The sequence below is a fragment of the Lissotriton helveticus genome, chromosome 7 (assembly GCF_964261635.1).
Source record: "Lissotriton helveticus chromosome 7, aLisHel1.1, whole genome shotgun sequence".
In the NCBI taxonomy this organism is placed as follows: Eukaryota; Metazoa; Chordata; class Amphibia; order Caudata; family Salamandridae; genus Lissotriton; species Lissotriton helveticus.
Window position 1 is genome coordinate 1,363,139,445 of NC_136068.1, and position 14,589 is coordinate 1,363,154,033.

General features: G+C 43.2%; 1 protein-coding gene across 1 annotated transcript in view; it reads left to right on the plus strand.

Annotated features, from left to right (window-relative positions):
- USP43 (ubiquitin specific peptidase 43) overlaps positions 1 to 14,589 on the plus strand; it is a 1,198,532-nt gene that overhangs the window by 386,957 nt on the left and 796,986 nt on the right. The window contains exon 3 of the mRNA XM_078654683.1: positions 5,309 to 5,412. Coding sequence (XP_078510809.1) covers positions 5,309 to 5,412 — 104 coding nt within the window. The remainder of the gene's footprint in view (positions 1 to 5,308; positions 5,413 to 14,589) is intronic.

The window sequence follows — 14,589 nt, forward strand, 5'->3', positions numbered from 1 at the left end:
GTACAACACGTGAATGGTGAAATGTTGTGCAGTGTGCACATGGTGAGTGTATGTGCTTGCAGTGTGTGTTAGCCAATAGCGCACCCTGGCACAATACAGAAAAGCTTCAGTACTGAACAGTGCTCACAGACTCTGTGTGCTGAATGTATGTATGGCTGTAATGGCAAAATGCATGTAGGTAACAGTGCTGGATAATAAGTGTGCTGTGAATTACACTTGATGCATGTGGGTCTGCAATGTTACCTTTCATGTAGGGCCTTAGATTCCATTTTGAGAAGTCCAGGCCTTCCTTGTAAAGACATAAGAAGTAGAGGACCTCCTCCCCCCAGACACATTTGTGTATTGCTGAATTCCTCAGAGCTGGGTGGGACACACACTGGAGGAAGGGAGAAAGACTCCCCATTTACACTTCAAAAGGGTACTCTTTGATTCAGTGATAGATCACAAGGAAGAAGCCTGGACCCATCTCAGGAAGGAGATGGTGCTGATATGGGAATCATAAAGAGTCGGCCTCGGAGACCAGGATTGAACTGATCAAGCTCATATCACTGTGGCTGACATCCAGTAGTGAATTCGGGTCACTCCTATATACTGTGTTGTGGCTCTATCAGCTTCAGAGTCTTTCCTGCTGTGACAGAGAGCCTTTCAAGAGGAAAGAAGAAAGGAAAAATGTATACTTCAAAAGATGCAGAATCCCAACATAAAACAATGGCGGATCCTCCGCAATGGCGCAGGAGCGTCGTCCCACTGCCCGGCTCAGAGCCAGCAAATGTAAATAAAACTATGTTCTTTCATTGTTTTATTTTGCATTTGCCGGCTCTTAGCCAGCACTGTAGGAAGCGGAGGGCCTAGGCATGGGAGGGATTGGAGGAGTGCGACATGCACTCCACTCCCCAAGTGCTCATGTGTGTTTCTCCGGCTGTCTCAGGCCGACCAAAACACACATGCGCACTGAGCACAGCAGTCCAGATAAGGCATCCAGATTTTGACACAATGCACCAGAGTTGGCCCCCGAGACCCAAACAAAACACATTAAAACCGTTCTGTTAGGAATGGACATGGTCTTCCTGAGATGGTGACCGTAACTTAATAAATAGAGGGGTGAATTACTGTATAAGATGGTTGGATGAATGAGATGTATTACACACACACACACACACACACACACACACAGCACCCCACACCCTTATAGATTCTTGGACACAGTACCTCATGTATGGCACCTAGAAAGGGGTTCATCAACTGATGGCCTCCCGAACTGGCCACATGACTTATAAGTCTCCAGTAACAATCACAATACACCTGAAGTGGCTTCAAAAATGAGACCCTGGACATCACAGGTGACCCCCCAAAAGAACCAGTAGTGCTCCAGATACTCTAGCTAAGGCATTGAGGGCTAAATACAACCCTCAGAAGAGGCGCCAAACACATCACAACATTGCAGGTGAGTCCTCCGGTGCAAGATAGAACACCCCAGATCTGATTTAAAAAGTAGTAGTAATACTGCAGGCGAGGCATTGAGAAGCATACGCAATGTCCCCGTTGAACCCTCAGCCCTAAACATAACCCTTAGCTGTGATGTGTGCAATGCACATTGGAAAGACAACCTTCCTTATCTGCTGGTTTTACTATTGCCCCCCTCCGAGGTCATCGAGCCGGAGAAGAAAACCCGAAGGTGCAGAAATGCTCAAGGGCAATTGGAGTCTGCAGTACTGGTGCCAGTGCTGACACTGCTGCTTGTCTGAGGGGGGTTGGTACTGTTGCTGCCCATGCTGTTTGTGGCTTTGTGTCTTACTGAAGCTTCTACTTCTGCTGCTGTGTGCTTTGAGTGTTATGAATTTAACTCCTGTAGTTTTAAGGGCCATGTTTGCCAAAGACTCGGGTACCAAAAAAATAAATTGGTAAGTTTGTGGAGTTTGGTATACAAATTCACCTTTGGGTCTCACAGACACCAACCAATAACATTGAACTGTTTTAAATACATTCGTCACTCCAATCTATGTAGTACACATGTTAGTTAGATCCTATATTTTCAGGTCCATGTATTGTGAAGGCTCTGGCACAAAAAATGTAATTTTGTGATTTTGAGAAGGTTGGTTTAAATAGTTCTATATCGAGTTGGTGACCCACAATCTTCCCCTAGTAGATGTATCTTACCTTTTGGTAGATTTTTGAAGTTGTAATGGACAACTTAGTGGTATCAAATTTGGACTGGGTGTTTTTTTAACTGACAAGGAGTCTCTAAAATGTCCTTGACTGGATATTTTTGTTGCACAGTCATGGATTAGCTCATGAGAGGTGGTGTGATGATTGAGTGTGCTATAGTTCAACACAATTATTAGTCACACAATGAATCTTATATAGGCAGAGGTGCAGAAAGCAATATGCTATTTATTACTAATATTGAGTGTCCATGACTCGCCTGAGGCGAAGCCTTGAGTGGGTCCTGATGCCCCTCCTTTCCCTTTACAACATTAACAAGGAGATATTCTACGTTGCACATCTGAATATATGGTTTATGTAATGGAATTTTTCTTAAGTATTTGTTTAAACAAAATGTATGATCCAAAACGAGGATTCAAGGGATTCAATTTGCACAATAGGTTAAAATCACATTGTACAGGTATCCATTAATTGTTACTTGCAATCAATGTGACAGTGATTGCCGTTTATCTATTGTCAACTATGCTGTACTGTGCTAATAATCCCAAATGTGACCATTTCAGTGTAGTAATAAAAAATCCTTTATTGGTTCAGTTGCTATGAATAACGTGTTATTGGACTACATTTATTTTCACTGCCCTGGCAATGCATAAGTAAAAACACACATAAGGTTATTGCTTAAAATGAAATTCCACTTTAATAAACCAGAATGACATTACAGTATAAACCACAAAGAGTGGTGGTTATTGCCTGTTAGAAGTCCCAACCTTTCAAGGAATGTAAAAAAGAAAGCGTTTTGGTTTGATCCACGTTCATTGATTGGTTCAGGTGTGTGTCCCATGATTTTTTTTGGCAAACCTCCTGTCATAGGAAATAATTGACCAATAATATCATATGAGAGCTCGGCAGCACGATATCTCTGAAGTTGTCCACAATGTGAAAGTCTTCAACACTGAAGGGTTGTATTTCGTTACAACGCATTCCGTTGCAATGCATGCCTTTACCACACATGCGCTACAAAGGAATGCTTTTTCCACGCTTTACCATGAATATTCCTTTACCACGCATAGATTTACAATGATTTTCATTGTAAATTTATGCATGGTAAGGGCATACTCTTGGTAAAGGTTATACCCCTCCCCTGTACCTTTACATGTCCCCTCAGCCCCCACTCCTTATAATTACCCCTGCTCTTAACCCTTATTCTTTTTTTTTAAACTAAAATTCCCTCTTACCTTTTCATGTCGCCTCCTCTCCATCTTCCTTGGTGACGTCCCTGACGTCGTACGTCCTAAAGAGGAAGGGGAAGTTTCTTTCCTTTTCCTCTTAAACGACACTGATTGCCTCAGTTTCAGAACATGTGGTGCGGGGTTTTTTTTTTGGGGGGGGGGGGGAGACCTGCCCATGCCCCCCTTTTTAATCCCACACTTTTTTTTTCCCTGGGGGGCGGGGGTGGGGGAAGACCACCCAAGCTGACTTTTTCTTTTTTTTAGCATTTACCACACATGCCTTTACTACGTATCTCGTTGTAAAGGTATGCGTGGTAAAGGCTGTCGTTGTAACCACGCATGCATTGGAATGCATGCGTGGTTAAAGTTTTCGTGTAAACGGCTGCGTTGTAGTGGCCATTTCCCCACTGAAGTTGGTGGAAGTAACCTGTAGGTCCATGGGATGGAAGACACAAGGACAAAGTTTAATGTACCTTGGGGCAATCGCTGCCGGCCCGCTCCAAAAATGTTCGTTTTGTACAGCTGGTTACAAATAATGGATCCGGATCAAATAAACTGAAACCAAAGCGGAACCTACTTTTGGTAAAGTTCTACTTTTGCTAGTTCTTATGTCATTGACACAGTTTAATTCAGAAAGTCCCCATAGATTAACAGAACCAATATATTGTGTCTCACCAGTGGTGGGTTTAAAAAGGCAGTGTTAATGGGGTGCTAGGCTAGCCTACTGGTATCAAATAAATCTAGCCCTTGTGTCAAGGCTAGTGGGTGGATATATGCTTTTACCATGTCCTTTGCAGCCTTGATGCTGCCAGGGATCAGTAAGGGCATCCCCACTTTCAGTAAAAGGGCACATGACAGCATTTCCTCTTAGGTTTCTTCACCTACACTTTGTCATAGTTCCTGGTTGGCTAGTACCTCTACTTTCTTTGATGGGGCTCCCCAAAGGGTTTTAGAGTGATGTGGCCAGTTTTCATCTGTTCTCTGAAGATTGGCGGGGGAGATTCCAGACAGGTAGATAGTTAAGCAGCAGGGCTGTCTGCAGCCCACCATTCAGAGGCCAGGGCGCATAATAGGTCTTTACAGGCCAATATGGCAGATTCTTAAACTGTTGGATTACAGCTCCACCATATACACAGTCAGGCTTCAGAAGAGGATCCCAAAAGCTCCCGCAGGCAGGCTTCAAGGCTCCTTAAGCTAGCACAGAGATGTTGGCCTCCCCCATCTTGCTCATCTACTTTGTGTCACAGCTGTGCCTGCCAGAATCACTTCATCCAGACTAATCATCATCTCGGGGGTCAATCGGTGGCCACGTTATTAAATGAGACCGGGGTTCCTCCTGGCCTGCTTGCAGAGAGGAAGGGCTCTCCTTCACAGTACCCATCGAACATCCCCCTTAAGAGCATGCGCAAAGTTCCACCAGCTGGTGATGCTCTAGTAGTGGAGATAGGCACACTTCTGAATTTTAAAGTGACCACGTATTTTGGAGCACTCTACTCAGCCTTCCCCTGGCCGTGGTAGACATTACTGATCAGATGGTGAGAGACATAAGTCTCCAGGGAACCAGAATTACCATGAATGTAATACTTGATATTTAGTTTTTTTTGTTTGTGTGGGGCTCATCATAAAATCACCGCTCACCTGTACGTTCAGCATTATTTTGACCAAACTATCTTCTGACAACGAGATTGCCCCATTGAAATAATAATTGAAAAATTACAGTCACGGAGTGGTTTAGTCAATGATATTTAGGGCACGGTATTTCTGTCAGAGGACATTTTGGTTAACAATATTATGACGTTCACCGCATGATGCTAGAATGTACCACTTGACATTAGGTGCACACAGTGCCCGGTGTGACGCAGCGCCCGGTCCGACGCAGCCACTCTCACGCCTCTGTCCTCTCTTCTCCTCTGTAGGGTGAACCCATCAGCCCGGAAGGAGGTGCCGGGGGCCAGCAGGCAGGCAGCCAGCCGGCGGGGGGACACAGCTTTGTGGAGGAGCACTTTCAGGCACAGTACAGGTAAGTGGCCTTTGACGAAACCCGTGGAGGGCCTGTGACCCCCTGACCTCTGCAATATGTATGCACATGCAGGTGAACCTCCGGTGACCGCTTCCCCGGCCTTACCCCATTGTGACGCGCTGCACACCTCGCCAGAAGGCTGAAAGAAATAGCTGCTGGTAAACAGCATTTTAATTAATATGGGCCACCGTCGGCTCCCAGAGGTGGCACTGCCGTTAATAATGTTAGCACATTAACTGCCTGTTTATCTAAGGCGATATCGCCCACGTCTCTAAGTGCCGTAAATAACAGATGGTACGGCTACCAAACACCCCGCAGTCATATGGAGGTAGTTCACACAATGCCTATTTAAAAGATTACAGAGTAAATGCTCCCAGTGACACCTGACCCATCTCTACCCATACTCTCTTTCTCTCTCTAATCACACACACACAATCTCACTCTCTCTCTCTTTCCTGGACACTCACGCTTACTTCCTTCCTCTCTGAATTATCCTGTTCTGTTACAGCTATTGGAGGCAGCATGGGAGACAAGTTCACACAATTATTGCTGGAGCGCGGGTCACATGACCCGAATTTGAATATAAATTAGGGAAAACCTGCTGGAGTGCAGTGGGTTGATCCTCTTTTGAAATGTGAGGAATTCAATCAGTTTTGAAGATTGGACAGTGCTATTCATTTTATTGCCAATTCTCATCGTCTATACCTGCGCGCACAACCCTCTTGAGGCCTGCCACTTCTACTCACCAGTGGTGGCTGGTGATCATGGGTGTCAATTCACCAAAGTGCCAGCCGCGGCCTGTGCTGGTAAGAGCGGTGGGGCGGTAGTGCCGGGTGGGGTAGGATTTCGACAGATGACTACGAGGAAAAATGTATTATTTATTTAATTTTACCTTATGGTCGTCTGTCGAATCTCCCCACCAACCCAGCCTCACCGCTCTTACCTGCATGGGCTGTGGCTGCAAAGTGCCAGAGGTAGTGGACACCACATCTCTTGTCTAAACGCTCTCACCTGCAAGCACGTACACAACATACATTGTAAAAGCATTTTTAACTTACTTCTGCTTCCAGGGAGAGGCATATTCCAGTTAATTGTGCTCCATTTTTTTAAATCACACTAATAGTGAATAATGTAGTATTATTCACTATTACTGTAATGAAAACAAAACAAAACAAAAAAAGTGGAGCCCCAACCATCTCCAAGAAGGACGATTTGTCCCCCGAGTTCCTGGCACTGATTTTGCCACCTCTGAAGCCAGTTGTCGCAAAGGCAGTAATAGGGGTTGCTAGGGGAAGTCAGGGGTCGCAGCTGCGAACCATAGCGAATCCTGACGACCCCTAAGCACTTGCTGGTGATCCTTGAAATCTTAGGATTTTCAGCCCCTACTAACAATGCTAAAAACAAAGAATGCAGAACAAGCCTGCCTGAAAGTCCTGGACTGCCTGAGGGTGACACTTGACAATTTGCCTCTGGGCAACTAAGGAAAAAGTTTGAAAATCAGCTTTCGGATTGCTATTTTTGCCCTTTATTCTAGGGATCCATTCTTTGGTGTGCTGGATCAATTGTCATTTCAGTCCCCCCTTATTGTCCTCAAAATCTCTATTGTGAGCCACTTCACTTGTAGAGCACTCCATTGCTTTGTAGAAAGATTGGCACTACATCAATCGCCGATATATCCACATTGTTCTCTTTAGAAAAAGTGATTGTTTCATTGGGAAAAAATATTTCACGTGCCATAGGTCTTATCTGTTTTATGTGTAAAATTTACAACAAAAGCAGTAGCCCTGACTTATTTCTTGTTTTGTTGTTTAAAACATATGCTAAATCAATAGAACTTGAAGCTTGTAATGCTACTACTCTATATGAACACAGGTAGACAGTTCTATAAATCTATCAGACGAGTATAGTTAGCAAGGGTTGTTGTGTTGGGCACCTCCCTGACAAACATGAGGGTAGACGTTTTGCACGGGGATACCCTTTGTTTTGCAAACTGTAGTTTTTTCACATATTTGTACACTTATAATTTTAGTTTTATGACTGGATGGCTGATGGTTGCCTTCAGGTTACGCTCACTCTCAAAGTAGTTGGCTTTAGTTAGTTTGGTGACAAGCCAATCATAAAGGAAAGTGGACTGATTGTTTTATTAGAAAATATTAATTCAAATGCCATATATTTGACCTATTTGTTATCAAAAGTTACAGCACAGCTAATTTTTTTGACTTATTTATTATGCAAGCTCATATCAACAGCCTTTCAAAGCAAGGCTGTGATTACACTGTGGGAAGCCGCCACTGCGTTATGTGAAAACTTACAGTTTATCGCAGTATGCAAAGGTTATGGTATTAACTACCCCCTATAGTGTATCCTAAGAATGTTGGGGTCACTTTGGTAGAGTTCCTGAACCCCTAAAAGAAAATGAGATTTTCGAGGAAGAAAGCTGGCAGTTGGCTCTTGCCGCTCTAATTGCATTCTGCACATACGGAAGAAATATGTTATGACTCGAAAGAAAACCAATCAGAGAATCTTGTACATCTGTAGGTGATATGGCAGAGCTCCACTCGAATCCCTTAAATTAGTACACGCACAAATAGTGGTAACGTTTTAGAATTGAATATATGGTATTCCTGTATCACTCACATAAACAGGAATTATCAACATAATTATAAACCTCATAAATTAAAAGTTGAGTGAAAGCTAACCCACAAATTGTTCATCACACATGCCTAACCTATTAAATTCTACCTGTCTATATTACATTTCGATGGCTCACAGCTTTATGTAATAGCTCATGATAATATTTACCTAGTCATGAATGCCCCCTGCACCCCTGAATTGCTAGTAAGCCTCAAATGGGAGCCCCAGTTTTCAGCTGTTCTCCCCAGCAACTGGTCAGTCTCTTGCCCCACCACGGGTACGATCGTCTTTTATTCCTCTGCAGCGCATGAAGGTCTATTGGGCAAGGTGGAGCCCTTTCCCATCAGTTTCTCCATTTGTTACATCAGACAAAGGACAATGCTTCTATTAGGAAGCACATGGTAGCTGCAGTGTTGCATCCTTTTAATTCCACAAGCACAGAACTCGCACAAGGTCAGTTGGCAAGTACATTTCTGGCTAATGTGGCAAAGCATGGAATCATCTTTCTCGAATTGTCATAATTGATAGAAAATATGCAAAATATATGTGACAATTTAGAACATCCAAACTCTGCTAGCCTGTAGCTGGAGTTAGACTGACTCACGTTAGTAAAGGCTCGCGCTGGCCAAGCAGTTACATTTTTACTGAATCACGCATTCAAATCACAGAGTGAAACAACTATGTTAACGAGCATCAATGCTTGTAACGTACGTAGCACTGTCAAACATAAGAAAAGTGTGCACACATGCGACTGTTCTAGAAATCTTTTTTTAGTCCCTTTATCCGACTTGCCTTACAAAGTAATGCTGTTGAGCCTATAGCCCATCTTGCAAAAATATTAATTATAGGATGCTTATTTGTATCAACCCAATAACATTTTTATTACTATAGGGGCCACATCAGTTATTGGCCCGGAGTGTCCAATACGGATGTATGATGGTCCTACGCGGTACATAACACCGCAGCACCATCACAGCGCAGCTTTTACAACGCAAGTCGTTACCACGACTTGCGCTGTAGGGTGCTGGACTTAGGAATAGTATGATTTACTATTCCAACTCGAGCCTACGTACAGTAGGGAAGGTGTTGGAATAGTAAATCACACTATTCCTTAGTCTAGAGCGCCCTCCAGCGCAAGTCGTGGTAACGACTTGAGTTCTAAAATCCGCGTTGTAATGGTACTGCGGTGTTATGACCGCTTCGTAATGGTTGTTTCCCGTCCAATACACCGCTGAGATACCACTGGTGTGACTATTTAAACTGTAAGAAAAACAAGATCCTTGTGAGCACCCTCCAAAAGGAATTATACAAAGTGATATATCATTGTAGGAAACCATGTCCATTATATTGAAAAACAATCAATATTGGTACAAAAAGAGCCTCTTTATTTTTCTATTCGTAACAGATGTGAAAAACCAAGCAAGATGTAGTTATTTACTTCAGCATGTAGAATGTATTCATACTCTCAATATACACAATAATTTCACATGTTTCGAAGGACAGCGTTTCAACGAATAAAGTCCCGCTTTTTGAAGGTTGTAAAATTTTACAATATAGGCATCAAAAATCAATGCATCTTTCTTACTGTCATCCACAGTACTTTAGTAACATGTATGACACTAGCCACTATTTGCCCATGTATAGAGTAACACTCCTCAGTTCATATTCTCCTTTCATATCAAGGAAAAAAAATTAAATAGTTAAACAATTCCAATCCGTAATGGTAACTTTTTAAATATGATAGGTGTACCCCAGGTAATATTTCACATTATACTAGAGAGCTCACATCAGTCATCTTCAGCTTTATCAATAATTCACTGAATATGAATATAACTATCTTTCAACCCATCGCTCAATTGATATTCACTGTCTACCTTTGCAATAGGCCTTATCCTTGTTGTACGGTAATTATAATAGTCTGTCACTGTACTTGAACCCTGGGCAAAGCACTACGCTACGCTCGCGTAGTTTGCGCTACTTCGCACGTAGCACAGTGCAAACACTCGTAGCGAAGTGGTCATTTTTTGCTTGCTCGCGGTCCTCAACGTCAAGTTGGAGACCGCGAGCAAGCAAAATGACATCCTGGCGAGACTTTTTTCCCTTGTTCGCGATCAGCAACATCAAGTTGCCGATTGCGAGTGTGGAAAATAAACCTCCCGGCGAGATTCTCACGCGGAGAGGTCAGGTTTCTCATTGCGAGTGGTCGCGTATGCTCGCGACCGCTCGCGATGAGAAATTACCAGTCCGCGTTGAGAAAGCTGCCGCTCGAGTAAATATCTACTCGAGCGGAAGAAACCTATAGCTCGCACTGTGCAAGATGCCGTTTTCAATCATTGCACAGTGCCGGATGCTTGTCCGCACTGTGCAATCATTGAAAATGGCATCTTGCACAGTGCGAACAGGGTACTACACAGTTCGCGTAGTGCTACGTGTAGCTCGCAGTGCACTTTGCGTAGCGCTACTTTGCAAACTACGCCCAACCCAACTTCGCTACTGATATTGGATGTCACAGAGGGAACTTGGCTTCACTGCGAGATGCATCCTTGTATCATAATAAGCTGATCTTGTATGGCTAATAACCCACCCCCTATTTTCAAGCCCTCTTGGAATTCAGTGCTGTATCTGGACTCATAAACTGGGAAAATCCACACTCTTCCCCCTCATCCCCACCGAACACCAGTGTGACTTGGATAACCCACTAACATGATACACAACTTCAGTGAAATATCTGGTTATTTAGATACCAAGACCCTGATATAGTCTGAAGGGAAAACCATGACAATGCCATTATTAAACGTGCCAACAAAACTGAGTACTGCTTTAAACTACCATTGTCAATCACTGCCAGAACTGCAACCATTAAAAATGGTTGTGCTTCCTAAATTCCTTTACCATGTTGTAAATATATACCCCACACAACACATTTTGGCTTCACTGCAAACACACTTAATTAGGCTGGTCTAGAGAGGCAAACAGTCCAGGATAAAGTAGACCGTCTTGATAAAGCTGTACTGAGACATAGACCTGCAGGTACTACGGGCATCATTTTACTATGGCACTACCACACAAATTGATGGAAACCGTTTTATAGCCAACAACTCTTAACACGTCCCTGAATCCAGTAATGCTCAGATAACCTAAGACCATCAACCCAGTTGCAAGCACAGTCCCTGCCTGGCATAAACTCACAAGCTATTAATGTGTGCCTCGGATATATTTTCCTCACTTACCGCTTATTAATAACCCTGCAATACCTCTGACAACTGAACTCTAGGCAATTCTCCAACTTAAAGAACATAAAAAAAATACAATTGGTAAATTGTTTTGAGACAATTCGTCCCGAACACTTGAAGAATTTGTTTTTGTACCTAGCAGAACATTGCTTCTTGCGTTCTGTATTACAGAGACAGAGCAATACTCAAAGCTACATTTTGCACTTTCTCACAGGAACCCACAGAACATAGACTACTTTCATACTTTAAAACAGGTCCCAGTCCTAAATAACTTTTTGTCTTTAAACTAAAAATCACAATGATGAACTCTGCTGCTAGGAAACATCTCAGTTTAAGGGGATCTGGACAAGCATATTACTGACCAGTAGTGGTAACAATGCTGTGTTCAAACTAAAGAAATGCCCATGAATGGTCGACACAAAGTGATCACTATAAATTTCTCCGTAGGATAGAGCATACATTAGTGAGTTGAAAGTTCCCGGGCCTGCAGCCTGAAGGCCAGTGCTTGCGATGTAACTATGCAGACGCAACCTTCCATGGACTTGCTTGCCTATAGAGTTATACTGAGCACCAGAAGTTTAAATGCCTTTTAAAGATGACAGAACTGGTGGCAGAACCCTCATATATAGCCATAGTACTGCTTCTCGCCGAAAGGTGAGTCCCTATCAGCTTGAGCAGAGCTCCCCACCCCACTCCTATGCTTTCTTGGAGCCCTTCTACCCTGTAATGAAATGGCACACTCTATGCTAATCTCAAACCTCCACATCAAAATCCAAGGATATATGGAATTTCTAACATACATTTCTGACCAGTAAAGATTGAACACAGAAACATATTCCCTCCCCTCCCATAGTACACCAGATACCACCAGTGTGACAATTTAAGAAAATACAAAATTTAAGAGTACACATCTGACACGTTGCAGATAAAATGACAAACTAACCCTTATCTTTTCACATGATTATTATTATGTCTAAAAATATTTGTAATTTGTTACATTTTGGTGATGTTGAGGACAATTTTCAACATACTACTATGCAACTACACTTTGGGCCTCATTACGATGTCGGTCACAAAGCAATCTGACCCACTCATTTTCGGAATTGGTTCCGACCGACTCGGGTTCGGAGAGAGAGACCGACCAATTATGATGTTTGATCAACGTTCAGTCAGACTCCCATTGACTTCAATGGGAGCCTGTGTCCCGACCGACAACACAGGCTCCCATTGAAAAAAGAGGTGGTTGCGGAAAACCTTGCACCCTGTTGCACCCACCCCATGGTGCCTGCCACACTGTGCATGGTTGTAAAGAGGGGACCCATGGTTACCCCCATCGGCCCAAACCAGAAGCTTCCGGGTGACAGGGGGGCCTGCTACATGCTCCCCAAATCAGTTTCCGGCAGCCGTTCCGGACAGCCCAAATCAAAAGGCTGTCCGAATCCGACATTGTAATTAAGCCTGGGCAGTGAACTTTGCTTGCGGAGTTTGCAGGTTTTCTGACAAGTTGGCGAATGCGCGATAGGAAAATCCACCTCCCTGTGAGATTTTTCCTCATTCGTGCTAGACAACGTCAAGTTGGCATGCGCAAGGGAGGGAATCAACCTCTCGGCAAGATTTCTCAATACTGGCGGTAGGATTTCACAATGTGAATGGCAGCATATGCTTGTGACTGCTCACATTGAGAAACCATCGGTTCACGTTGAGAAAGCGGCCTCTTGAGTAGAAAATCTACTTGAGTGGCAGAAAGGAAGCATTGTCCACTTGCGCTGTGCATGGTACTGTTTGCAATAATTTCAATGCATGGACAAACACCTGGCACTGAAAATTACCACAAACAGTATTTTTTCTAACCCTGTGTAGTGTGGCAAAGTGTTTTTTTGTACTTCGCTGAGTTCCACGTAGTGGAACTCAGTGAACTCCGCCCAGGCTTAATCGTTATGTCGGTCAGGTTAGGAAAATCCGAATGCCATTCGGAGCCTTTCCGAACTACATTGCGATGAGTCCCTTTGTAGTGAATTGTCTTGATTGTCTCTCATGTGAGTGAAGTTTGTCAGCAGATTTGCATCTCTCTGGAGCCCCAAGGTCTTTCTCATCTCTTAAAATATATCCTTGGTTTTTATTTCTATAGTAATAGCAAAACCTCTTTTTGCAAAGCCTCCTGGGGTTTTTGAGCTTTCTTCTTGAGCTCCCTCTGCGTATCCTATTTTTTTTCCTTAGCAATCTCTTCATTTTCAGATTTAGGTTGTTCGGCATTAGCAGCTTAGTATCCAGAGTGTCCTTTTCCATAGAAACGAAAACCTAAGAGGTCCTCTTTGGTAACTCTGCTTCTTTCAGATCTTCATAGTAGCCACAGTTCTCTGGCCTACAAACAAAGGCGCTCATCACTTTTTTCTAGTAACAATTCTATTGCTGTATTAATACTCCCTAGGAGTTTCATGTCTAGATCACCTGCCGGTAAGGCTGCAACCTCTTCCTGAATCTGTCCAAGACCCTCAAGTAATACCGCAATTGATGACTTGCCTTGCATAGCCATACGTAAGGTTGCAAATATACTTCCTAATGGCTGACATTGTCAGGGAATAAGCATTGTCCTATTGAATGGCACATATTTCTTTAAGGTGTGCTTTTATCTGGTGTATAATATGGGTACATTGTTTCAAGGTGGATTTTTTTTAATGAGCCACAGAGGCATCTTGTTTCACCCAAAGGCACAATGCCCCATCGTTGCATTAATAGTTTCTACTTTAGTGGCTGGTTCGGAGGCATGGGTAGGTATCTGAGATATGCCTGTTAAATGTGAGCCTCACTGGTACAACACATATTGCATAAACTGACAGTAAATCCCTATTATATTCTTCAGCATTTTTGGGTCTAGTCTGTTTGAGCCCATTGATGAGCGTGGTGTACATGTTGCTAACAATGGCCCTGTTTGAACTGGCAAAGCTAAGGGCCCTGAATGCACTTTCTGTATTACATTAGCCATCTTCCTTAAAATAAAGTAATATGAGAGTACTTGCCAAAGGCACCTCAAAGAATTCTTTTGGGTCGTATCGCACTGGGGGATCAATAGGCACATATTTAGGGAAAAGCCCTGCTGCATTTATAGCTTTTATCTCAATCCATAATGAAAATACCCAAGTCACACAAAAAAGGATCTGCTTCTACCAAAATTGTGATTTCCTCTTAATTGGGGGGAGTAGCCTTTCTGTTATATGGGCAGTATTGGTGCAGCGTATTTTCACTTCCTGTACTTCTTCAGCCATTTTCAGAAAAACTCATAATTCGGTACTCACGATGTGGGTAATATCCT